Genomic DNA, 27,485 nt, shown 5'->3' with positions numbered 1-27,485 from the left:
TAAAGTAGAAGAAACAAGCAGTTCAAAGAAAAAATACAGTAGGAAATATAACAGTTCATATTGGAAATTCAAGTTTACCTGGTGCAGAGATGAAAGTGAACAGAAACTTTAATGTGTTTTGTGTTATGAAGTGTTGTCGAACGAGTGCATGAAACCTGCGAAACTCCGATGACATTTAGAAACTAAACATTGTGACGTGAAAAATAAGCCAATTGAATTTTTTCAGCAACTCTTAGGGACATTAAATCATGAGAAAGATATAGTTTCAGCCATGGATTCCATTAATAGCAAGGCAATGGAAGAATCCTATCTCTAAGTTTGTGCATTGCAAAAACAAGGAATCCTCAATCTATCAGGCAAAATTTGCTACTTCCAGCTATAAAAGATGTGGTAAAAACTATGTTTGACAACAAGTTACTAAAAAATGTTGATTTGATTCCTCTTTCAAATAAAACTGTCGGTCACAGAATTAATGATATGGCAGGTGACGTAAAATCTCAATTAATCGAAAGAGCTAAGAACAGCCCTTATTAGGGCTCTTCAAATAGACAACAAATGATGCGAAGTTAATATGCTACATAAGATATGCGCATGATAACATTCATGATGATATTCTGTTTTGTAGAACTTTGCCATCCAGAACAACTGGAGAGGAAATATTTCACACTATCAATAATTACATAATACACAAAGGGATCCAGTGGGAAAAATGTATAGGCTTCTTTTCGGATGGAGTTCACACCCTCAGAAGCAGGCATAGTGAGGTTGTATCTATGGTCAAGGAAGTAGCTCTGGATATGAATTGGGTACGTTGTTTCATACATAGGGAAGCGTTAGCCTCCAAAGGAATGCCACCAGAATTTAAAACTGTGCTATACAACGCTGTAAAGCTAGTTAATTTTATTAAAGCTCGACCAGTAAATAATGGGTTATTTTCAGTACTCTGCAGTGAAATTGGCAGTGAATATATACAACTTTTGCTTCATTCTGAAATTCACTTGCTTTCCAGGGACAAAGTACTAACAAAGTTATTTCAATTAAGACACAAAGTTTTATTACTTGTAAATAAATGTAATTCTGATTTTGCATCACTCCCTGTTGACAAAGCATGGTTATCAACACTATCCTCTCTTTAAGACATTTTTTCGGAATTAAATGATGAACTAAATCTCTCCCTTCAGGGAAATTCTTCAACTGTTCTTGATGCCTACGACAAAATAAAGCCATTCAAGAAAAAAACTGGTTTTATGGATTAATTATGTAAAAGACAGAGAGTTTGCACCTTTCTCAACATTGGAATCCTTTTTAATGGAAAATGATATTTTTGTTGATTCTGAGTTTCTGGAAAGGGTTTGTGACCACCTAAAAAATCTGAAATGGAATTTTGAAACATATTTTCAGAATAACTTTTATAAGAAATTTCTGTGGGTTCGCAATCCATTTCAAGCTTGCCGTCACAAGAACAACCTTTCGTTATCGAAAAAAGAATAGTTAATTGAGCTTTCAAGTTGACAGTGGGCTTAAATGCAATTCTGTGATCTTGTTTGGCTCGATTTTGGATCTCGCCTTCAGTGAGAAGTGAATTTTCCGAATTATCTGAAGCAGCATTGAAAATGGTCATGCAGTTTTCTACAATCCATTTTTGTGAGAAATTCATCGCTCTTTCAAATAAAAACAAAATACAGAAATTTTCTTAGTGTCTGCGTGTGTGTCAATCTTCGACTGAAGTTGACCAATATTGAGCCAGATATCTAGCAACTCTGCAAGGGTCAAGAAGCTCAACCATCTCATTAAAAGTAAGTAGTAACATAATTATATCATATTATTTATTTGTCTAATAAAAATTAAAACTTTGTTCAATGACGATATACTTTAATTGTTTACTTCAAATTTAATTGTGTTTCCATATGTATTCCAACATGCTTTTAGAATTATTATGTTATAAATGGCACAACAAACGAGGATGGGCTGGCAATTTGGGATTTAGCCTACCAAATTGTATTCTCATTGGTTAAACCAAAATGAAAAATGATGGTACGACATGACAAAATTTCATGCCGGCTGGGGCATCGCCCGGTTAAACAAGGCCCCCGTTGTTTTCGCCAGGGAACCAGGGCGAACAGCGAAAAGTCAGCTACTGGAACAAATCTGAAAACAAACCCCAACTCAACATCACCAGAGTTAAAGATCGGTACTATCAACATAAGAAGCCTGAATGGCAAAGAAATGGAGCTAGCTGAGGAATTAGATAAGTACCAGATCGACATAATAGGGCTGACTGAAACAAAAAAGACCAAAACTGGTGAGATCTTTCTGAACAATAAATACAAAATGTTATATTCAGGCAATGACAATCAAGGAAAAGGAGTAGTCATAGTATTCAACACAAAATACGAGGCTAATCTTCTTGAATGGCAGGCAGTGTCAAGTAGAGTGATTTGGGCAGATATCAGAATGGGGAACTGGACAATGAGATTTATTTGTGCCTATGGTCCCACAGAAGGTTCTACTAATGTAGAAGTGGAGGAAATTTTTGAGCCTCTAGAGAAAGCTACTGACACAATGAAAAAGGAAAAGTTGGTCCTTGTTGGGGATCTAAATAGCAGAGTAGGAAGTGATTGTTAGACATACAAAAATGTTTTGGGAAAATTTGGAGAAAAGAGCAAAGCTAATAATAATGGCAAATACCTGTTGGATTTCTGCTCAGGACATGGACTGGTTATTACTAACACCATGTTCCAACATAGAAATGTGCACAAATTCACATGGAGAGAATAGCCAAGGAATAAGAAAAGTCTCATTGACTATGTTACTGTTGATAGCGATGTTTTCTCCCTGGTGCAGGACACCAGAATGTACAGAGGATTTGAAATTGGAAGTGATCACTATTTAGTCTTGAGCAGGATAAAATTGAATTTCATAGTGAAAAGAATGACATGTAAGAAAGTTTTAAAGTGAATAAAAGTTGAGCAGCTCTCAGATGTGAACTGCAGACTAAAATACACAAAGATTATTGAAGGAAAAATGAAAGAGTTTGAGAACAGAAACCAAACCTTGGAGATTCAGTGGCAAGCCTTGAAGAAAACCCCGATTGATTCAGCTAGAGAGGCATGTGGTGAAGTTGTCTGCAAGGATAAAAAAATTAGAACTCCATGGTGGACACAGGAAGTTAAAGAGGAAGTGAAGGAAAAGATGAAAGCATATCAAAAGTTCCTGGCAAATAAGTCAGCTTGTGCTCTCAGAGAATACAGAGACAAATGTAAGAAAGCTAAACACTGTGTAAATCTAGCCCAACAAAAGTCATGGGAGGACTGGCAAGAACAGAAAATAAATATCAAGAAGGTGGTAAGATAATCTGGAGGTTGTTGAAGAAGCTTAAGAATGGAGGAAAGAGTGCTGTAAAAGGAGTTAGAGATGATAAAGGTGAAATGAAAATGGGAGAAAAAGATATCCTTGAAGTATGGAGTAATTACTTTAAAAACTGCTAAATGAAACAAGCAGTGCTGACAGCACAGTGATAAAAACACTGACCAGGCATGCAGTCAGGAATACATATCCATACTTGAAGTAGAAAAAGCCATCAAAGGCTTGAAATGTGGAAATGCAGCAGGAGTAGATGATATTCGACCAGAAATGCTGACGTATGGTGGTATAAAAGTCTTACAGTGGTTGCACTGCATAGTTCAGAATGCCTGGACAGAGGGACGAATTCCCGATGATTGGAGCAGAGCTTTCATAGTACCCATATATAAAAAGTGAAATAAAACTGAATGCGAGAATTACAGAGGTATATCCCTACTGAGTGTTCCTGGAAAGATATATGCAAGTATACTTGAGAAACGGTTGAGAAGAACTGTGGAAGAAAAGCTTGGTGAAGAACAAGCTGGATTCAGGTCAAATAGAGGCTGCCAGGATCAGATCTTCACTTTACGACAAATAGTGGAGAAATCATGGGAATATAACAAAGATCTGTATTTAAGTTTTGTCGATTTGGAAAAGGCATATGACAAGGTGCCAAGAGGGAAGCTATTCAATACACTACAATTATATGGTGTCAATGGGGCATTATATCAAGCAATACTTAGTCTTTATTTGAGTTGTAAGTCAGCAGTTAAAATTGAAGGAAGTACAGGAAGATGGTTTAATGTTAAATCTGGTGTGAGACAAGGATGTACATTATCCCCTCTGTTATTCATTATCTTTATGGATCACATTATGAAGGAAAGTGGTATTAAACATGATATCAAAATTGGAGATGTTAATGTCAGCTCTTTGCTTTCTGCGGACGATGTTATACTTCTAAATAAATCCACTACAAGTCTGCGAGATTCTCTGACTAAATTGAATAACTGTTGTAATAGATATGGTATGAAGGTCAGCAATAAAAAAGACAAAGACAATGAAAATAGGCAGAATCATTGAAAATGTCAACTGTGTTATGAATCTAGAACCTGTGGAGAAAGTGAAACATTTCAGCTGCTTAGGTACGATTTTTAGTGAAGATGGTAAATTAAATATGGAAATAGACAACAGAATCAACAAAGCTGGTATCGTAGGAAGTCAATTGAATAAATTCACATGGAATAAGAGAGAAATTAGTCACAACACTAAATTAGCTGTATACAAGACAGTGTTCAAACCAGTTTTAACTTATGGATTTGAGAGCTGGGTCGGAAGTAAAACACTTGACCAAAGAGTAGAGACCGCAGATATGAGAGTCCTGAGAAAGATTAGATGCATGAACAGATGGCACCAATGGCAATATCATATTAAAAATGAGGATATTAGGAAAGAACTTGACATTGTTAGCATCCAGGAATGCGTTAGCAGAGCTAATCTCAGGTGGTATGGTCACTTAAACAGAATGGGCGAGGAAAGATTAGCAAAACAAGTGTTCTCTGCCAAGTTGGCAGGAAAACGACCCAGAGGAAGACTAAGATATAGGTAGATTGATACGGTAAAGTGCCTTAGAACATAGAAATATCGTCTAAGGCACTTTGACGATATTTCTATTATAAGGCACTTTGACGATCTGGTAATGTTGGAGTCTTGACAAGTAACAGACTGATTTGGAGGAAAATTGTAGATAGGAAGTTAGTAATGATGTAAATTTTTCATGTAGTACTATCACATCCTGTACATCCCTTGAGGGTACATGTCAGGAATTTGATGATGATGATGATAAATGGCACAGTTTTTCCGAAATGTTGGTAATTCCTACATAGGTTTTTTTAAACAAATTACAAAAAGTGCAAACAACTTATAGGGAAATAAATTAAAAACACTGTTTATTTTTGAAGTAAAATTTTAATTCCAACATTCTAAAATGTTATTTTTTTGCTTTTCTGTTCACAAAATCATTGATGACATCATCAAAGTCTATTTCATCACTTAGTTGCTGTTTTATAGACAGTATGGTAAGATTTCTTAAACGCCAAAAAAGTGACGCCCGGGGCGGATCGCCCCCCTCGCCCCCTCCAGCTATGCCTCCATAACTTAGTGGTCCGTAGGATTGTATTAGGAGTTTTACTGGTCCTTGGGCTTAGAAAGGTTGAGAAATGCTGATTTAGAAGACCCACATCTTTTTTGCCTTTGATAAAAATGATGTCTCTGTGAAATTTCTGCAATGTCAGACATTTTGAATGGAAACTGCAGCAATCACCAGTTTAATACTTCTGTTGCCTTTCACCCCTTTCTCACACAGAGACATACATGTTCAGGGTACAATAAAAACCATAAAACACAAACACATAAATCGACAAAGTAAAGAAGAACAAAATTAGAAGTTAGAAGATTTTTTTATTTTTTTTTAATATCTGATCCACACATGAAATGCCACAAGACCTATATGTTACATTAGAACTATGTGTGAGCAAGAGGAAAACGAATCTTTTCACATTTTCTTTGAACAACTGAAGGTTGTATTCTTTGGGGAAAGCAGAATGGTGAAGACTGTTCCAAAGAACTGAAGTTAGATGGAACAAAAGCGGATTTGATGAAGTTGGTTCAGTGAGTTGCAAGATGAACTTGAAAAGGGTGATGGTTGCAACATCTCTTGTTCTAATGATTTTAGAGAAAAGTGGAGGAATTATAGAGGCCAATTTAGCAGAGCACTGTCCATAAAAGTTTCTGTAGAAGAGACAAAGACAGAAACTGAATGTCTGTGAAAGAGGGATTGAAGAGGATATTTGAACATTTACTTAGCCAGATTCAGTTATTGGATAGAATTGAGCAATCTTAGAGAGAATTTTGGTGCACCACCCTAAATATAGTAGCAATATTCCATGGTTGGGTTAATCTGGGATTTGTAATGAGTTAGCAGCTGTAAAGTTGTAAAATGGTGTCTTATGTGAAAAAGTACACCAAGTTTTTTTTGGTTGCTACTGCAGATGATATAGTTGAAATGAGTTTGTGCAGGATAGATCAGAGGTGTAGGTCAGTTCAAAAAAAGGAAATCTAAGTATAATTCAAAGTAAGGAGAAAAATGCAAGCTTTCTCTTGCGAGAGATCAGACAGGACTGAGTTTTGGTGGCACTGAAGTCTACAAGGTTGTCCTTGCCCGAACAGGATATAGCTAGGAGATCAAAGTTCAGACCACTGGCTGTGGCAGATCTTGAGGATTATAATACTTAAACACTAAAAGGTTTGCCAAATGAAAAGGAGGAATGGAATGTACTGTCATTAGCAAAACTATGGATAAGATTGGGCATCTATGAGAACAGGTCATTTATATACAAGAGGAAGAGAGTGGGTGAAAGAAAAAACCCTGTGGTACTCCTGCATTGGTGAGGAAATTTGAGGACAGGTAACTGTCCACGTTGATATGTAGTGAGCGACCAGTGAGAAAGTTGGGAATTCAGTTGCAGATCAAGGAAGGCAGGCCACAGGATGGTAGTTTGCTAAGTAGGCCCTGTGCCAAACCTGACTAAACGCAGATCCAATGAAATGTCAAGGGCAACCATGAGAGTTTCTCCAAATTAATCCATGGCTTGAGTCCAGAAATGGGTGGTAAAAAAAAAGATTTAGCTACAAATCAAGAGTGGAGGAATCGGTACTGCTGGTCACTAATTAGTTAGTAGGTCCCTAGGTGGTTCCAGAGTTCGTTGTTGATGACCTCCATAATTTTAGAGAGAACAGAAATGAGAGCAATTGGAAAGAGCTAGTTGGTTGACTTTTTTTTTCACTGTTTTTTGGGATGGGCTGGATGTGGGACAGTGTCCTTGTTGTAGGGTCATAATGGTATCCCACAATAAGTGGGATACCATTATGACCAGGTGCCTTGTTTGTGTTCAATTATTAAGGATTCTTCAGATTTCTTTCTGGCTGAAGACTATGGATAACATGAAGAGAGCTGTTCTTGGAGGAGTGGAGATAACTTTTAGATCATCAATGCAGGAATTGGAAGAGAAGAGTAAACACTAGTAAGTCTGCCTTATCTTACGTGAAGTAATTAGAGTATCATCTGTACATGAGTGGTGGAAACCTGGGTGAGCAAAAGTTGTGCCCAATGGCCTTGACAAGCGACAAAGAAGGAGCGACTACTATTTGGACAGGAGGAAAGTTTGCAGCATTTAGTTCTTTCAGTCTGATTTGGAATCAACAATGATTATTTTACAACAGTTGCAAGCTGCAATATAGGCAAGGTGAGCAGCTGGACTTTTGGTCTTGAGCCATTCATGTAAACAGAGGTTTTATCTTTTACTGTGTTGGCATGCATTTTTGAGAACCAAGGCTTAGATGGTGGCTGAGAATATGGAATTCCTGAGGATAATTTTTGTTATTCTGTCTGAGCAGGTGTTTGGATCAGAAGAATTGAAGCAGCAGTTGGCCATTGGAAGGAAGAATAGAAGTCTTGGAGGTTGACCCATTTGGCACCCTTGAAGTGCTAAAAGGACATGGAACTGTAAAACTGGTGGGTGACGGTTGTTCTGTGGCAAAAGACACTTGTATGAAGTTGTGATCTGAGTTACCAAGAGGAGAACTGACATCCACAGTATACCTGGAAGGGGAACTTCTTAGAAAGAGGTAAAGTATTCTTTACCTTTTAGTGTGTTGGCAAATTAGAGGGGGATTGTCAAGTGTTCTGGTGGGGAGACTGATCAGTGATACATCACTGCTAATGGCAAACACCTTGGTATTCCTGCCTGATTAGTGAAACTGGAGAAGAGAAGTTAATATTAGTTGTGAAAGTTGAAGTTCTCAAGAAGGATGATCTCACTTAAGAGAGAGATAGTTAAAGAGATCAGACCAGTTAACACAGTTTGGAGAGTGACAGAGAGCATATTAAAGAGCAGATTGATTTGGTTATAAAATTTTGAGCCAAAGCAGATCAAACTGTGGGGAAATCAAGGTTTTGCAATCTCTGTCACGGTATGTTAGTTCTGGTGAATGCGCAAGTGCTACCCTCGTGGTGGAAAGAACTGTGTTATGTCTAGTTGAGGTAGACGGTGGTTGTTGAGGTTGGTAACCTCAACAACCACCATCGCTATCTCTCTTGAGGGTTCAGACAGGAAGAGTAATTCTGGTTCAATTGAATGAATATAGGTGGGGATGCACATTGTTTATATTGCTGTTTAGGCCACGGATGTTGGTGAAGTCGATGTAAATACTTTTTTTTTTTTTTGGTAAAAATCAATGTTGATGGGTTGTATAGTTTTTTTTTATGAATTTTTTTTCTATCTCGCATATAACCTCAATTTGAGGTTATCCAGTGTGAGTATAGGCCAACAGGAAGATGTCGATGCCATGCATTGGCAGATTAGCACAAGGAAGTGCAGATCAATTATCATGAGAAACTTACATTTGGGGGGGGGGGGGAACCACATACATGACATTTTTACACATAGGCATGCAACTGCCAATTTTCTCTTCAATTCCCAGCACATAGTTCAGTGAGATATGAGTTGAAAACAGCCTTCATAAATGCTTCTTTCAATGCTGCACAACATTCTGTTTGAACACAGAAGAATTCTCAAATGACTCTGATCTCATTCGAGACGCTCACTTTTTGAAAAACAGTCAGCTCTGCTGTTTTCAAAACTGTGACTCCAGTCAAACATGCACCTGCAATAATCCCTTTATTGAACTCCAAAAGATTTTGTTTTTCCTATTGTGATCAACACTGCTGAAGAATACTGACCAGTTTGATCACTTGCATTTGGTTGATAGCAGCTTTAGCTTCCCCTAATGGGTACTAACAGGGTGCAGGAACGAGAACCTAGCTGCTGTGCATTCTTAAATAGTTCCCTAGAACACATAGTGATGCACAAGTCTAAGTATTCTGCAGATACACAGCATGATATTTACATACATCTACATAAAGGTTTCTAATTCAGTCCCCAGTATATGTAAGGGAGGAAAGGGGATGGAGTAAGATGGAAGTGGAATTTGTACGGTTGAAACAAATGGGAACAGATATGAAGGTAGCAGCATGGATAGGGGAATGACAGACAGGCAGTACCAGAGAGTAGTATATGGTGAAGTGGAATCTAGGTGAATGAGGGTAACTACTGGAGTACCTCAAGGTTCTGTACTAGGGCCACTCCTCTTTAATTTGTATATCAATAATATAGGAAAGATTTAAAGGGGGGGGGGGAGAGGATATTCAGTTCTCTGCTGATGATGCAAAACTGAAGAGAGCAATTGTTGAAGGTAATGTACATATCCTGCAGGATGATTTAAACAAATTGGAATTATGGGCAAGGGATAATGATTGTCAATTTAATACTGCAAAATGTAAGACTATGCACTTTGGGTTGAAAAGATTGTGTATGGTGTATCATATTGATGGCACTGGACTGCAGGAAATTGATGAGGCTAGGGACTTGGGGATAATGGTGGACAAAGAGTTGAAGTTCAGAGGGCATATTGCAAAAGTTTGTAATATAGTTCCAGTGATTACTTGGATACTGAAAAACAGGCTAACAGGTAAAGATAGAGAAATTATTATCCCTCTTTATAATGCTATGATTTGGCTGCATCTTGACTACTGTGTAGAGATTTGGTCAACCAGGTGTCTTGGGGATCAGGTCTGTGGAATGCCCCCGTGAAATAGGTTGAAGGTTTTTGGGTTACAAAGTTTATTTGATAGGCCAAAAAAGAGGAGACATTATAGAAACATAAGATATTAAAGCGGTTTTAGAAAATTGATGCAAGGAAATTTTTCAATACATGACAAACAGAGAGAGACAGAAATAGGGGGGAATCCATGGAAGTTGTGTAAGCATGCGATTAGTAAGGATGTGCAGACTGGATTTTTTGCACAGAGAGTGATGAATGAGTGCAATGAATTGTCAGAATTAGTTGCACGTGCCCTGACAGTGAACGAGTTTAAGATGGGGTATGATAAGTTTTGTGCGTATAAAAAGTCAGTATGGGTCTTCTATAACGAGTCTCTGGACTCCATGGAGGATATCATATAATAATATTTCTTGATAGCAAAGCAAATACCTGTGGAAGTTGTATTATGTGGTAAGGAGGTGCAGACTAGATTTTTTGCTGAATGAGTGGAATGAGTTGTCAGAATTAGTGTGAGTCTCCCACAAAGTGTCTTCAGAACCCATGAAGATATGATATAATAATAATAATAATATTCCTTGATAACAATGCAAATATAATCACCTAAATTATTTGACTTACAGTTATTATATTCATTAATGTTAGTTTAACTTTAGGCAAAACATATGTAATGATTCGCAATGACTCTTACAAGCAACAAAGTTTTTTTTATCTCTCAGGTATATTAAAACTGACTACAAACCTGATAAGAATTTGGAACAATTCGCAGACCAGCAGCAACACCATTATGAAATAATGGCCACATATTCATATTTGCTGGAACATCAATGTGAGAGAGGTCTACTGTAGTATTTCTGAAAATATAAACATTTACTATAATTTACACCTGATTTCAGAAGTAATTAACATTTTACACAATAATAATTATGTTATTATTAAACACACTCTTCCATGACACTATCTTTGTCAGAAAACATGAATATCTTTGTCAGAAAATATTCAATGAAAATGCACTGACAACATTTAATGGTAGCCAATTCCAAATATTAACCATACACCATTAGAACTACTTGTCTTTCTACATGCTTTCATTTACATAGCTTCCAGGGATGATTCCTGAGCTCCACCCCATCACCCATATTTTTTTATAATGGCCCCAAAATTAAAAAAAAAAAAAACAGTGCTACTATTAATTTTGTAAATTATATATTTTTTATTTATATACTTACATTTATTAATTTTACATACATATATATATATATATATATGAAAGAATGATCATTAACTCGGTTAATATACATATTTTTTAAAAAGAATTGAATGACTAGAACCGAGATTTAAGTAAAAAGGTTTTAATATAAAAACATGACTAGTTTCGGCTTGTAACAGCCTTCATCAGGTGACATTATAAAAGAAAGAAAAAAAGAAAAAAACACTGCAGCTTAAATAAACGACGAACATCATAGAGAGTCTCTATACATAATTGATATTAAATCGTTGTGGTTGTATTTAAAGCTGTTCTTTTGTTTGTTGTATTGTTGGGAAAGTACGTGCTAGTAGCATCTCATGAACGCCAATACATGATTACAGCTGAATGACTATCTGGGAGGTTGTAGCTCAAGTTATTATTTAGATGAACAGGATTGAAGATGATTTCCCTAGATTCTATGATTTTTCTCTCTAGTTCATCATTGCAACGGAAGATGTTAGTAGATTTTTCCCAGCAGACTTTGTGACTTTGGCTTTCATCATTAGGATTAGCCGAGAAAAGGATATGACTTGATAATGCACTGGCTCGTAGCTCTTGTAAGTAATGTCCCTCATGTGTTCTTCCATACGCAATTCGACAGATTTGCCTGTCTGCCCAAAATAATAGAAAATACAATATCAGAACCTTGTTCATTCCACTTCCAAAGATCCGTTTCTTAATAAGCCACCCAAAAGCTTGTCATCATCATCTCAAACACTCTGGTGTATATAAAATATTGTGTGATTGTGATATTCCTTATTTGGAAGGAGATATACTGGCTAAGAGACTGGAAAACATCAGCATCCATCCATCCCATCATAAAAATTCAAATTGCAGAAAATTGCTTTAATTTCATGTTAAACTTTCCCCTCCCCCATTTGGATTACTTTTAACATGTTATGTTATAAGTAATTCAAATAAAATGCTGAAGAGCATAGAAAAGAGAAATGCCAAAACAACAGTTTGGCAGATTTTAGGAAAGGTAGAGGAACCAAAAACTTGACAATGAACATGATAGATTATGGAAAGAACAACAGAATTTCAAAAGCAATTATTCACATGTTTTAATGATTTATAAGAAAGAATTTAACAGTATTAATCATAAAAGCCTGTTGAATATGATGAGACCAATGGGAATATTCATCATTTCATCTGTTCACTGGGCATCCACAGATGCCGTATGGTCACTCCGATGCTTGGTGATGTGCCACACACCAGGCCTCGGCATGTAGTCCTGTTGTATACTTTTCTGAAGGCTTCAACTCTCTGAAGATCAGTCACTCCACACACACACACACACCATCCATCACACTGACAGTCTACCCCTTCCTCTTTTTCCAGGAACTTTACCTTCTGTTACTGTTCTAAGACGTCTTCCTTCTATCCTTTCAATGTGTCCAAAATATTTTAACTTTCTTCTGTCAATATCCTTAAGGGCCTTAAAGGTCTACTGATCTTTTCTAACACCCATTCAATTGTATGCCTTTCATCCTCAACAGCCTTCTGTAACATCATATCTCAAAAGCAGCTATTCTTTTCTTATCTGACTTCTTTAGGTTTCAAATCTCACATCCATAAGTCGCTGTTGGAAACACAGCTGAATTGGATCCAGAATCCTCAACTTTGTTCCTAAGGAGATATATCTATCCTTATAGATTTTAGACAAGTCTCTGACTGTTGTTTTAGCCATTCCTAATCCTAAACAGCCATTCCTAAGAAGATTAGGAATGGTTGTTTTAGCCATTCCTATTCTTCTTCTGACATCGCCTGAATTCGTCTCATTAATAATTGATTCCAGGTACTCAAACTTGCTGACTTCCTCAATTCTTTCTCCCTTAAGGTACACTTGTTTCTCAAGAGCGTCCCTGTTTGTATTTTCTTTGAGAACCATAATCTTTGTCTTGCTAGGATTAAGTTAAAGTCCTTTGTTATTAGTGATCTTGATAACTTTATCAAGAATTTGTCCTAGTTCTTCCTTGTCATTACAGAGGAGTATGGCATCATCAGCATACTTCAGATTAGTGATAATCTACCACCTAACCTAATTCCTGTCTTGAGCTCATCCAATGCTTCACGAATGATGTCCTCAGCATATATACTAAACAAGTCCTTGCCTAACTCCCTTTCCAACCTGAAGTCAATCAGTTAATCCGACACCTGTAGCTTCTTGCTCCCTGTATAAGTTGGCTATCAACCTGATAGTGTGTTAAGGAAAACCCATTCTTTTCATTACTTCCCATAGTTTCACATGCTAAACACAGCCAAAAGCTTTAGAGTAGTCTAAGAAACACATTAACAGAGAGAGTCTAAATTCTTTATATTTTTCTATGATCTGTCTAAGGCAAAAGATCTGATCTCTGGTGCCCTTACATTTCCTAAAACCTGCTTGTTCCTTGGGCATCTCTGCCTTAACTTTGGCCTCAATCAATCCTATTTAGCATGATCTTCAATAAAATTTTGCTTGCATGAGATATTCATTCAAACTAATAGTTCTACAGTTCTTGCAAGCCTGGGAATATTGAGCATTTAATTCCCTTAATTACAGAACTGTGTGACAACAACAACAACAAAAAAAAAAAAAAAGCATCAATAAAAGCAGTCTTTGGAGAAACAGTGTTAGAGTGGAAAAATGGTTTGGCAGGGGTGGTATACTGTTGCCCTATATTTTTAATGTTATAAGTTAATATGATATAATGTTATAAAAATGGCTGACTTAGATGAAGACACAGAAAGAATTAATACTGGTAGAGAAAAATAAATAATGTAAGAGATCTGAAGCTGATTCTATTAATTAAGAGAGAGAGAGGGGGAGAAAAAAGCCAGGATTAATTTAAAAATCATGTAAAAGAAAAGCGATGGCTTCTGGCAATTTGGATGAATTTATGATTGAGGGAGATAAAAAAGCAATGATAAAAAGAAAAAATTATGAAAGAGAGATGTCACTAAGGCTACCAAAGTTACAATTGTTAAAGCAATGGTCTTTACAGAGGAAGGATAAATGTGAATGCCGGATCATTAAGAAGAAAAATATGAAGGTAATTGATTAATTCTGATCACAGATATGAATAAGACTATTAAGACGCCTATGGACTGGAAGAAGGATTAATAAGGTTGTAGAAAGAAAGAAAGAAAAAAAAATATATATATATATATATACATATATATACTAGTCAGTTACATGTTGACCCTCTTTATCAATGACCTCTTGCCATCTGTCCACCAACTTCATTATACCGCATTCATAAAACTCTTAAGGTTTACTGGCGAAAAACTGATCCAGGTGTCTTTTGACAGCCTCCTCATTAGCGAAGGTTTTCCCATTCAGAGAATTCTGTAACGATTGGAATAAGTGGTAATCGGAAGGTGCCAGGTCCGGTGAATACAGAGGATGCAGAAAAACATCCAAGCCAAGACGTAACAATTTACTACGGGTTGTGAACGATGTGTGGGGTCTGGCATTGTCGTGAAAGACAACTCCTTCCCGATTTGCCAATTCAGGACATTTTGTGCTAATTGCATGGGCCAGTCACGCTGTGAGCAATAGACAATTGAATCAGTTGTTCTGCCTGACGATAACACCTCATAGTGGACACCTTCATAATCCCACCACACAGAGAGCATGATCTTCTTTGGGCGCAATCCCACTTTCGTGTTTGCAGCGGTCGCTCTTGTGCCCCCACGATCTTTTACATACCACGTTATCATACACGACCCATTTTTCATCTCCCATAATCATCTGCTTCAAAAATGGGTCATTTTCTTGGCAACATTGCACCAAATCACTGATGGACATGTGAGCAGTCATACTGGCCTCAGTCAATTCATGCAGCACCCAAACATTGAGTTTTGAAACATATCCCAGCTTGTGCAAATGGTTTTCAACGCTTATATGGGATATGTTCAGTACTGCAGCAATCTCCTGCACTGTTTGTGACAGATTTTTGTCGATGATATCCTTCACAACACTCGACTCAACCTCGGCCAGGCGACCAGCGTATCACTGATGTCGAAATCTCCAGAACAGAATTTGGCAAACCACTTTTGGCATACGCATTCTGTTAAGGCACCATCTCCATATGCGCTGGATATTTTTTATGGGCCTCCGCAGCTCATTTGCCTTTTTTGAAATAAAAAAGCAAAATATGCCGGTAATGTAAGTTATTTCCTTCCATGTCTAAAAATATGTTACACACAGGCAACTGAAGTAGGCCAAACGAAAATTCACTGAAAGGTTATGTGATGTGTCACCTTTCAACTGCACAATAGTGTTGCACAGTAGCGCAACAATAGCGACAGGCGAAGCAGTAAACTTGTACTAACGCATAAACCAAACAAACTTGTTTGCCAACCCAATATTCCTTGGAAGCACTGTTTTTTAATATGCTTTTGATGTATTATGCAAATAGATGAATCGTTGGAGAAAGCAATTATGTTAGAGAAGATTGAGAGCATAAGAACGAGAAAAAGCAGACACAGCAAAAGAGTTGAATGTACAATACAGAGCTATATCAACATGACTTGAACTGCTGAAAGAAGAGACTAAGTGAGACAGAGAGCCTATGATCACCACAAAATCTGGACATGATGAGATAGCATATAACAACAATAGAATGTTTCATATTATGACTTCAAAATCAACACACCATAAATTCCAAAGAATGAAGCTCAAGCTATAAAAAAAAATAATAATAATAAAAATATTTACTGTAAACAAATACATATGTAAAATACATGCAATTTTGTATATAAAGTTATTCGCTTTATCTTTCTAAGAAAATCTAAGTCATTTTTTTTCTGTGATTTACAAAGATTATAATATTTATAATAGTAAGTGTTACATGCTTATATGGGCATGTTTTCAAGTCTTCACTGATATATGAAGCCTTGAAAACACTGCATCCTTCTGTCTTTAACATTAATTTCATGGTGATTCCTTGGAGAGTAGATAAAGATCCAGAGAAAATGCTTTCAAAGTTCACAGAATTCAACTCTGCAGTTTTTGTTCTCCCTCAAGCATTCTTGTTTACTGGCAACAGCTGCTCCAAAACTCACAATTTACATACATGCCTACTACTGAGATTCAAAGCAAAACTAAACACTATCCCAAAAGTTACAACATGGCTGCTATTAGTATAGCAATTACATTCAGTTTTCCTTTGTTATCAGATTGTTAAAACGAACAATATTAAAACCAAGGATTTCAAAGTTGAGAAAGGTATAATGCAAGGTTGCCCTCTTTCACCTCAACTCTTTATCATCTTCCTAGAAGAAATCTGTAAAACCATAGTTGATGAAACAGGTGCAAAAATCAATGGCACCAACATAACACTTAGGGGACTCAACATAGCTACAAAAAAACTTGTAGACTATTTGATTTCCAGATATATTAATATGCATTTTCAGTACATCTAAACAGCCAACATTCTAAATATACTTCACAATGGAAAAATAATCAACAAAGGAAAACTGCTATAAACAGAACTTAGTTAATACTAAGGTAAGCAAGTTGACTATTTAAATATATATATATATACTTCCTTTGTTATCACTACTGTTGATCGACATGGAGGTTCCAGTAATGCTAAGGCAACATAACTGCATTAAAAATCGCAAACAAATAAATTAGATAATTATCAGGTAAATTCAATTTGACAGTTTATATCTAAAATTTATATTTAACATTTACAATAGTGTAAAAAACACACATAAGTAAATCACAATTCTTACAGTGTCACGAGCAGGGAAGTGATTAAGGATAAAGAAGCAATCTATTGACAAGTTTCTTGAAAAGCTGGAGAGTTGTATTCATTGGGAAAGATAGTATGAGGAAGGCTGTTCCAAAGAAAGAGGTAGATGAAATGAAGTAAGATGATGAAACATTGATTCAACATGTTTGGAGGTGAACTGTATCAATACTGACCAGTGGCTGGTCTAGGTCTTACATGGTTAGAAGAAAGTAGAAATGGTAGTGAATCCAGTGGATCAATGTGTTCACCTGGCCATTAGGCGTAATGCAGAAACAAAGCACCTAAGGAAAAATGACTGGAGGGAGTTTGTGAGAAAGGGGGGGGGAGCACCTACTGGGCAGTTTGCCTTCTGTATACCATTAAGAATTCTTAGAGAGGAATTTGGGTACACTATCCAAAATTTGAGAACAATATCCTATAGTTGGTCAGATTTATAAAGTGTTGAAAATTGCCACAAAAAAAAAAAAAAAAAAGCCACATTTTTAGAAGCTGAGGTATTTATCAATGCAATATGTTTGTCAGGATGTATTCAAGTTCAATAAGTTGTGTTCACCTGACTTGAGAATAGCAAGATCAGTGTTTAACACACTAGTTATGGCAAATGTTGAAAGATCACTCATTTTAGTAGAACAAGGTTTTTCAAATGAAGAAGAGAAATGGAGGGTGCTGTTAATAGCAAAAGTATGAGTAGGATTGGAAGCCAGAGAGAGGAAAGACTCTGAGTACAGAAGCATGTGGTACTAAAGGGATTAAAAAATAAAAAAAATCTGAGGAGAGGAAGCCATACACCATGACATGCAAAGTATGACCAGAAAGGAAGCTGGCAATTCGATCACAAAGGCTGACAGAAAGAGAGAGAGACCATACAATCAGACATAGTTTAGAAAGCCATAATGCCAGACACAATTAAATACCTTTGAGATATGAATAGCGAACACATGGGTTTCTTCAAATCTTCGTGTGGTTCGTGCATTAAAGTGGGCAAGGTTAGTGAGGAGATCTGCTGTAGAACAAATTACCTAATGGGTCTCCAAGCAGTAGAGAAGCTGTGACTTCATTACTTTTGAGAATGCTGAAGTGAGAGCAATGGGATGATAGTTTGATGGCTGATTTTTTCCTTTTTAGATACAGGCTGGATAAAAGTATGCTTTCATGTTGTTGGATAGATTTCATAAGAATATGACAGACTATGTAAGCAATATGGCATGGGTGTCAATTTTGATACACAATAGGAGGTATAATATCTGGACCAAAACATTTATCGGTATTAAGAATAAAGGATTTTTCTAATATCCTTCCGTTAAAAGATAAGAGGCATGGTGAGCAGTATCTGCTATTAGCAAGAGCCTTGGTCAGAGATTGGAAGAAAAAACTGATGGTAAGCGAGTGTAGCTCATATTTTAATGATGTGACCATCATACCATTGGGATGTGAAAGGTGAAAACAAGGCAGGGAAGAAGTTCAAGGAACCAAAAAGTTTGACTACCAGTTGAGCAGGAGGCAAGCTTATTGCACATAGTCTGCTGGGGATTAGCTAATAATTTTTAAATGCTTGTTTAGGACTATAAGGAAACTGCATTTTTAATATATACTGCAGAGAACCAGGATAAGGATGGAAGCAGAAGTTTAGAGTAGAATGGTGAATAAAGGCCCTCATTCCAGTAATGATCAGGAGAGCAAAAACATCTGACGTCGTGTCATGTCACCATCAATTTTCTGATATGTATCCCCAAGGTGTGTTCAGGTTACTATGACAGCACTACATGATTAAGTTTACATTATTATTAATCTCCTATCCTAAATTTCCCTCCATATTAGTCCATTACTTGTAAGCACTCTCATATGGTCATATCTAACATTGGTCGTCCTCTGAGTCTCTTTCCTGCCATCTTGGCAACAAACACCTGTTTTGCTAACCTTCACTCACCCATTCTATTTAAGTAGCCATCCAACTCCAGATTAGCTCTGCTGACACATTTTGAAATACTAATAATGCCAAGTTTCTTTCTAATATCTTCATTTTTAATATGATTCTGCCATTGATGCCATCGGTTCACTCCAACAACAATGTGGTCTCTAGTCTTTGATTAAGTGCATTATTTGTAATCCAACTCTCAGATCCATAACTTAAAACTGGTTTGAACACAGTCTTGTATATTGCTAGTTTGGTGTTTTGGCTAATTTCTCTCTATTCCATATAAATTTATTAGGTGGGCTACCCATCATACCAGCTTTGCTTATTCTGTTATCTATTTCCAGATTTATCCTGCCATCTTCACTGAAAATTGTGCCTAAATAACAGAAATATTTTACTTGTTCTATAGGATCTCCATTCAGAATGCAACCAAATTTTCTATGCCCTTGCCTATTTTCATAGTTTTAGTCTTTTTTTTATTGCTGATTTTCATGCCAAATTTGTTACAGCTGTTATTCAATTTAGTTAGTGTATCCTTGAGACTTGCACTAGATGTGTGTAGGATTACAACATCATCTGCATAAAGCAAAGAGCTAAGAATTTGACAGCTCAAATTCTAATATCAGGCATCATGCACATTCTTTCATAATGTGATCCATATAAATGAAAAATAAGAGTGGTGATAATGTGCATCCTTGTCATACCTCCTGATTTTACATCAAACCATCTCCCTGTATTTTTCCTTCAATTCTAACTGCTGAATGACAACTTAAATATAGAGTATGGATTGTTCTGTATAATGTTCCATACAGAGCAATCCGTACTCTATATTGTAGTGTTTTGAAAAGCTTTTCTCTGGGCAGCTTGTCGTATGCCTTTTCCAGCTCAACAAAACTTAAGTACATATCCATGTCATATTCCCACAATTTCTCAACTATTTGTCTTAAAGTGAAAATCTGATCTTGACAACCTCTATTTGGCCTGAACCCAGCTTGTTCTTCTCCAAGTTTCTCTTCCACAATTCTTTATTTTTCTATGAGAGCTCTACTCCAGTCATTAGGAATTCAACCTTCTCATAAGGCCTTCCGAATTATGCAGTGCAGCCACTGCAAAACTTTTATACCTCCATACTTAAGCATTTCTGGTCAAATATCTATTCCAGCTTCTTTTCCACATTTCAAGTTTTTGACAGTTTTTTCTAACTCAAGTATTGAGATGTACTCCTCTTTGCATTCCTCTTGAAATTTTACTAGTATGGTTCTGTGAATGCTTAGTTCATTTAACAGTCTTTCAAAGTAATTACTCCAGACATCTACGATATCCTTATCTTCAGTTTTCATGTCGCCATTGTCATCTTTGATTCCTTTTACGGTACTCTTTCCTTCATTTCTAAGTTTCTTCAATAGCCTCTAGAACCTTTTGCTACCTTCCTGATATTTATTTTCTATATTCTTACCAAAGTTTTCCCATAACTTTTGTTCTTCTACTTTTACACACAGCTTAGCTCTATTAAATTTTTTTTTTCTGTATTCTTTTAGGACATCTGCTGACTTATTCTTTCTTTCTTCTTTTCCAGAACTGCTTCTCAACTTCTTGTGTACACTATGGTGTTCTTATTTTTCTATCCTTGCAAGCAACTTCAACACATACCTCCCTAGCTGAATTAATCAATGTCTTCTTCAAAGTTTGCACTGAGACTGCAGGGTTTGGTTCTTGTTTTCAATTTGTTTCCTTTTGTCTTCAATAATGTTTGTATAGTCGAGTCTACAATTTAGTTGTAAAAGCTGCTCAACTTTAACCCTCTATAAAACTTTCTTACATACTGTTCTTTTCAATGTGATATCTATTTTTATCCTGCTTAGTACTAAGTAATAGTCACTTCCAATTTCAAATCCTCTGTCAACTCTTGTATCCTGAACGAGCATGAAGATATCACTATCAACAATGACATAGTCAATGAGGCTTTTATTCTTTGTGTCTTCTCTTCATGTGAACTTGTGCACATCTTTATGTTGAAACATGGTGTTGGTAATGACTAGTCAGTGTCCTGAGCAGAAGTCCAGCAGATGCTTAGCATTATTATTAGCTTTGCTCTTTTCTCCAAAATGTTTCTATATGCCTGGTGCGATTCATTTCCTACTCTGCTGTTCTGGTCTCCAACAAGAACTACTTTTTTCTATTTTCTTTATATCAGCTGCCTGTTCTAATGGTGCAAAAAGTCCTCCTTGGAAAATACTTCCTTGCAAGAACCTTCTGTGAGACCACAGGCACAAATAAGTTTCATTGTCCATGTCCTCATTTTGAAGTTTGCACACATAACTCTACTTGAAACTGCTTTCCAATCAAGAAGTTTATCTTCATGTTCGGTGTTGAATGCTATTGCTACTCCTTCCTTTCCTTGATCATCATTGCCTGAAAATAACATCCTATACTTATTATTTAGTAAGATCTCATCTGACCTCCTGTAAGTCTTCAAAACTGGCACCGATGTAGTGCTATAGGATATGAGGCTGAGATTATCTGGGAGAAGTTTGAGGTGTAGAAAAGAATACATGGATAAGATTATGGTCAGATTTGACAAAAGAAAAGAAGACATATAAGGTGTATTTAGAGATAAGGCTGGTTTAGAAAAGGTTCAGAGTGTTGGAAGAATGAAGAGGATTGTAGTTAGTATAATGGTTAGTAAGTTAACTACTTGCATTAGCTTATGATCAATAGCAAACAAGTCAGCTTCCTAAAGTTTGATATGTGAAGTTAGGCAGACAGTTTGTGTTATGGACATTCAAATCTCCTAAGAAGATAATCTCGCAATTTGCATAATCACACCATGTGAAATCGACTTTCAGAGATTGGTAGTCAAACAGCACAGAAAGGTTGTTTGAATTAGGAGAACAGTAAAGGCAGCTATAAAGTGAAGTAAGGAAATATTGAGCTAGGGCAAGTCAAAAAGTGAAGAATCCCTGTTTGATAGCCTTTGTCAAGCAACGTCTGATTTGACAAACGCACACACACTTTTTTTTTTTTTTTTTTTTTTTTTTTTTTTTTTTTTTTTTTCCCCTCCAGAATACATTATGAAAAATGTCAAATACTGTTCCTCACTGAATGCCAGTTGTGTTCGGTTAGGAAAAGTAGATCAGATATTGATAGTTCTTTCTTTTAGGGTTACACGGTGATCAGCACTCATATTTGTAGATTTAGGGACTCAAAAACACACGTGCTGAACAGATTATTTTATTAATTACAAATAAAATAAAACTTGACGTTTCGACCTCTATATCGAGGTCATCATCGGAAGAATACAACTGTATGCAGAACCAAGCTACATGCTCATGCTTTCTATACCAGTAAACTAAATCTACGTAGTTAATAAATCTTTTTTCTAGCCTGACCTCTAGTGATAGAAAAGAAAAACAAATGAATAAAAAAAAAAATAATAATAATAAATAAATAAAAAATAAATAAAAAATAAAAATAAATATATATAATATAATATATAAAAAAAAAAAATATATATATATATACATTATAAATAGATAAATAAATGTGGGGTTGTATAACAACATAACAAAACGTAACAAAATGTATAACAAAACGTAACAAAAAGAAAACAACTGAATTAATCAAATCCGTCCACACATGGCCCGAAGAAACGACAAAAAAATTAATACCTCAGTATGCCCGTGCGCCCAAAATTTATGGCCTGCCAAAAATACACAAATCAGGCACACCACTTCGCCCAATCGTTGAAGGAATTGACAGCCCAAATTATCACCTAGCAAAAAAATTAGCTGCCACACTCAAGGAATTGGTAGGTCAGTCCCCTTCCTACATAAAAAATACACAACATTTCATCAGTAAAATCAAAAACATTACCCTCACCGACCAAGATTTATTAGTCAGCTTTGACATAACTTCCCTTTTCACCAATGCCCCAATCAATGACACGATCTTGCTCCTACAGAACATATTTCCACATGACATCACGGCCCTTTTTGCCCACGTACTCCGCTCCGGATATTTCGTATGGCAAAACAATTTTTACCTTCAAAAAGAAGGTACAGCCATGGGCTCACCACTTTCTCCCCCAATAGCTAACTTTTATATGGAAGACTTTGAGCAACAGGCTCTAGAGACAGCATGTCTAAAGCCCAAAATCTGGCTCAGATACGTCGATGATATTTTTGCCACTTGGCCCCAAGGCCGCGAAGCTCTAAATACATTCCTTAGCCACCTAAACAAACAACACAAACGTATCCAATTCACCATTGAAATGGAAAAAAACGACTCTCTTCCTTTCCTAGACACACTTGTCACACGTCTTCCCTCTGGCTGTCTCTCCTTCTCAGTTTACCGCAAACCTACACACACAGGCCAATACACACACAAAAATTCTTACCACCACCCAACACAAAAATTAGGTGTCATAAGCACCCTTAAACACAGAGCCCTAACTATCTGTTCAAATGAACAGGCTCTAAACCAAGAATACAAAATCGTCAACCAAACATTTATCAAAAATGGATACAATAAAAAAACTATTCACAAGATCCTCCATAAAGACACCAGTAAGAACAAAAAAGATTTCAAGAATGCTATTGCCATTCCTTATGTTAGAGGCATTTCTGAAAAAATAGACAGAACACTTCGCAAATACAACATTAAAACCACCTTTAAACCCCCAAATAAGCTAAGACACCTACTCAGTTCCTCTAAAGATCCTCTTCCACACCTAGCACACCCAGGGGTATACAAAATACACTGCACATGTAACATACCATACATAGGGGAAAAACAGGGCGAACTATCCCAATCAGACAAGACGAACACAAACGACACATTAAATACCTCCACTTCGGTAAAACAGGCCTTTCTGACCATGCACTCCAAACATACCATAGAATTGACTGGAAAAATACCAAGTCCCTACACCGCACCAAAACCTGGTTTGAGAGAAAATTTAAAGAGTCTTGTGAAATGCTCAAACACAACCCAAATCTCAACAAAAATGATGGCCTCACCATTTCAAGAATGTGGAGGACCCATCTACAACCTGTATAACATCCTAAACTAGCATTAGAAAAATTCCCACTACAAGAAGACAACCTGGTGACTTGGTGAAGTGTTTAGAACATTCAATAGCAACTGAAAGAAATCATTTTGTAACTATCCAGAATATTAATACATGAGGACTCTAACAGTTTATTGTAGTTGCATTTATCTATTTATAATGTATATATATATATATATATATATATATTTTTTTTTTTATTATATTATATTTTTATTTTTTTTATTTTTTATTTTTTTTAATTTTTTATTTTTTTTTTATTCATTTGTTTTTCTTTTCTATCACTAGAGGTCAGGCTAGAAAAAAGATTTATTAACTACGTAGATTTAGTTTACTGGTATAGAAAGCATGAGCATGTAGCTTGGTTCTGCATACAGTTGTATTCTTCCGATGATGACCTCGATATAGAGGTCGAAACGTCAAGTTTTATTTTATTTGTAATTAATAAAATAATCTGTTCAACACGTGTGTTTTTGAGTCCCTAAATCTACAAATATGAGATATTGATAGTTGTGTATATCATTAATGTTTATATTGATGCCCCTAGATAACAATAGAGGTGGATGAAGAAATGTTTTATATTACATGAAATTTTGATGGGTTTTTTTGTGTAAATTTTTTTTTATCAGAAATTATTTCACATCTGTATCGATGCTAGCATACGTTTGGTTATCTTTGATAGTAGAATTTGTATAGGAAAAGTAAGGAATATTGGACATGGAGAGGAAATGAGGGACACACACAAGTACTCCAATCAAAATGTGGGCTTAACAGTGCCACTACATTCTGCTATACTCAAACTCCTCCAGGTATCACCTGGCAGAATAAATAGTAGCAGGATTATTTGCTATCTGATCCAGATGCCCCCATGTGGCACATCCATCAGGTTCAGTCTGATATACTATCTAGCAGACAGCCTGTGAAAACTGCTTTTTGTAACATCAAATGGAGGAAAGGAAATGTACATCTTTTAACTAATGTGTGCATAAACCTCAAGCCAATAGAGCCATTTGCTAGTTGACTATTGCAAAAACAATAGAGATCTGCATGTTAACTTTGGTGTAAAAATGTGTGATCGAAATTTGGAGCAGCATGCTAACATCAAATTTTGTGTGAAAATCGGCAAAACTGCTACTGAAACATTGGAGCTGTTGAAAGTAGATGCTCTGAAAAAGACAAGTGTCTTTGAGTGGCATAAGAGTTTCAAAGGAAGGTGGGTGAGAAGATGTGAACGCAGACCCCAGAAGTGGGCAGCCAAAAACAAAAATGATGGACGCATATGTGAACAGAGTGCAAGATTTGGTATGGTCTGACAGACGATTTAGTGTCTGATTAATGGCTGATCAATTGCAAATGAATCGAGAAAGGAGAAAAAGACCTGAATTGTGGCCTGACAAGATCATCCATTACAACAATGTGCTAAGTCATTTCTGGCCAAAAAATCTATTACTGAATTAGGTCATCCTGCTTATTTACCTGACTTAGCTCCCTGTGATTTCTGGCTGTTTCCAAAATTAAAGACTGTGCTTAAAGGACAAAGATTTTCTGACATTGCTGATATCTAGCATAATGTGATAAAGGAACTCAAGAATATTCTGGAGAAAGAGTTCCAGGCCTGTTTCCAAAAATGGGAACACCATCTAAATCAGTATATAAATGCACAAGGAGAATACTTCGAAGGCGACAGTAGCCAGTAATCTATAATTCCAAATGTAGGTGTTTTACAGGGCATTCTGAGAATTAAATTGTCACAACTCGTACACAGGCAAGATATCTTCTTGACTACCCTGCTACTATATATTCTCTGTCTCCTCATTTTTGCTAATTACCATATATGAGCATAGAATCAAGATGAGGTCTTATTCCCTTGTAAAGTAGAAGAGTATTTTTTTATACACCCTCTGTCCAAAAATAAACCAAACTTTTCAAAAATAGAAAAACTAGAGGTGCCACCTGTTGTATCTTTTTGTTGTCAAAAGCAGCAACTTTCATTAATGTTGTGTCAACTGTTTATGACATTTGTTTCATTAGAAGCCGAGTTATAGTGCCATGAGTGACAGTGTGTTTTGCAGAACGGTCGGAAAATGAGTTTCAAACAGAGAGCAGCGATTGGCTTTGTGTTAAACTTGGTAAAAGTTTTACCGAAATGCATCAAATGCTTCAAAAAGCATACGGTGATGAATGCTTATCCCGTACTCAAGTTTCCGAGTGGTTTAAGCAATTTCAAAGTGGTCGTGAGCTGCTTGAGGACGACGAAAAGCCGGGATGTTCAAAAACTGGACTGAGCAAAGTTAACTTCCAAACAGTGAGGATTTCATCAAAGAAAATCCGAAATCGACAGTGAGATTGATTGAAGATGAATTGGAGATTCCAAAATAAACTGTGCACAACATTTTGACTGAGAGTTTGGGCCTTCGTAAACTAAATTCGCGATTTGTTCCCCACAAGTTGACCAACGACCAAAAAATGTATCGAATGCAAGGACCTCATTAAAACCGCTCGTAAGGATTCAAACTTCATTGAAACGATCGTTACTGGTGGCGAAATGTGGTGTTTTGAGTATGAGCCCAAAGCAATGCGCCAGAGTTCCGAGTGTAGACCGCCAGAAGAAGGGCATCCGAAAAAAGTCACTTGCAGAATTCAAAAGTAAAGACAATGCTGATTTGTTTCTATGATTCCATTATCCACAAAGCATTCGTTCCGCCTTGCCAAACAGTCAATGGTAAGTTTTATCTCGAAGTTTGAAGCGATTGATAGCAAGAATCTGTCGCATAAGGCATGAATATCATGATGTAGGCAGCTGGTCACTTTTGCACGATGATGCACCATCTCATCATTCGAACATTGTGAGACAATTTTTGAGCAAAACCAAGTTTATGTGTTGGACAACTCACCGTATTCACCTGATTTAGCACCCTGTGACTTCTTTCTCTTACCCCCGACTTCATTTGCTGATGAAAGGAAAGCAATACGACACCATTGAAAGCGTTCAAGCAGCAGTCACCACAACTCTCAACAGTATCCCAAAAACCAATATAAAAAACTCATTTAACGAATTAATTAACCATGTCAAACGCTGTATCAAAGCTGAGGGAGAGTATATTGATTGAAATAAATGATTTGAATAATTATAATTGCCTGTATTTATTTTCAATCAAAATTTTGGTTTCTTTTTGGACAGAGGGTGTATATGACTGCCATTCATATAATTCTAAGCCTAGAGTGTGTAAGTTTGGCAAGTAGGATAAGAATTTTTTTTTTGTTCGTTTTATATATATATGTATATATAATATTGTTGGATTCTAAATGAAGAGAAATGAAAATTAATAATACTTCTTTCAGAATCCAACATAATCCTCCATGTCAAAGGCAAGACTTTTAAATATTATTTATTGTTTATCTCTTGCTTATAGTGTATTATTCATATAATTGCCTTGAATTTTGTTTATTATTATTTAGTAATATAATCTTAAGTAATGTAATAGTAAT

At 36.2% G+C, this 27,485-nt stretch overlaps 1 protein-coding gene across 4 annotated transcripts in view; it reads right to left on the bottom strand.

Moving 5' to 3' along the window:
- The window catches only part of shtd (anaphase promoting complex subunit 1), an 844,012-nt gene that overhangs the window by 382,764 nt on the left and 433,763 nt on the right, over positions 1–27,485 (bottom strand). For all 4 annotated transcript variants that reach the window (XM_090401046.1, XM_090401047.1, XM_090401049.1 and 1 more), the window contains one exon: positions 10,760–10,871. In XM_090401046.1, the coding sequence (XP_090257172.1) occupies positions 10,760–10,871 (112 nt within the window). The remainder of the gene's footprint in view (positions 1–10,759; positions 10,872–27,485) is intronic.

The sequence above is a fragment of the Typopeltis vanoorti genome, chromosome 11, assembly GCF_054136105.1.
Source record: "Typopeltis vanoorti isolate ZY-2024b chromosome 11, IOZ_Tvanoo_1.0, whole genome shotgun sequence".
In the NCBI taxonomy this organism is placed as follows: domain Eukaryota; kingdom Metazoa; phylum Arthropoda; class Arachnida; order Uropygi; family Thelyphonidae; genus Typopeltis; species Typopeltis vanoorti.
This window is presented reverse-complemented; position numbering and strand designations above follow the sequence as displayed.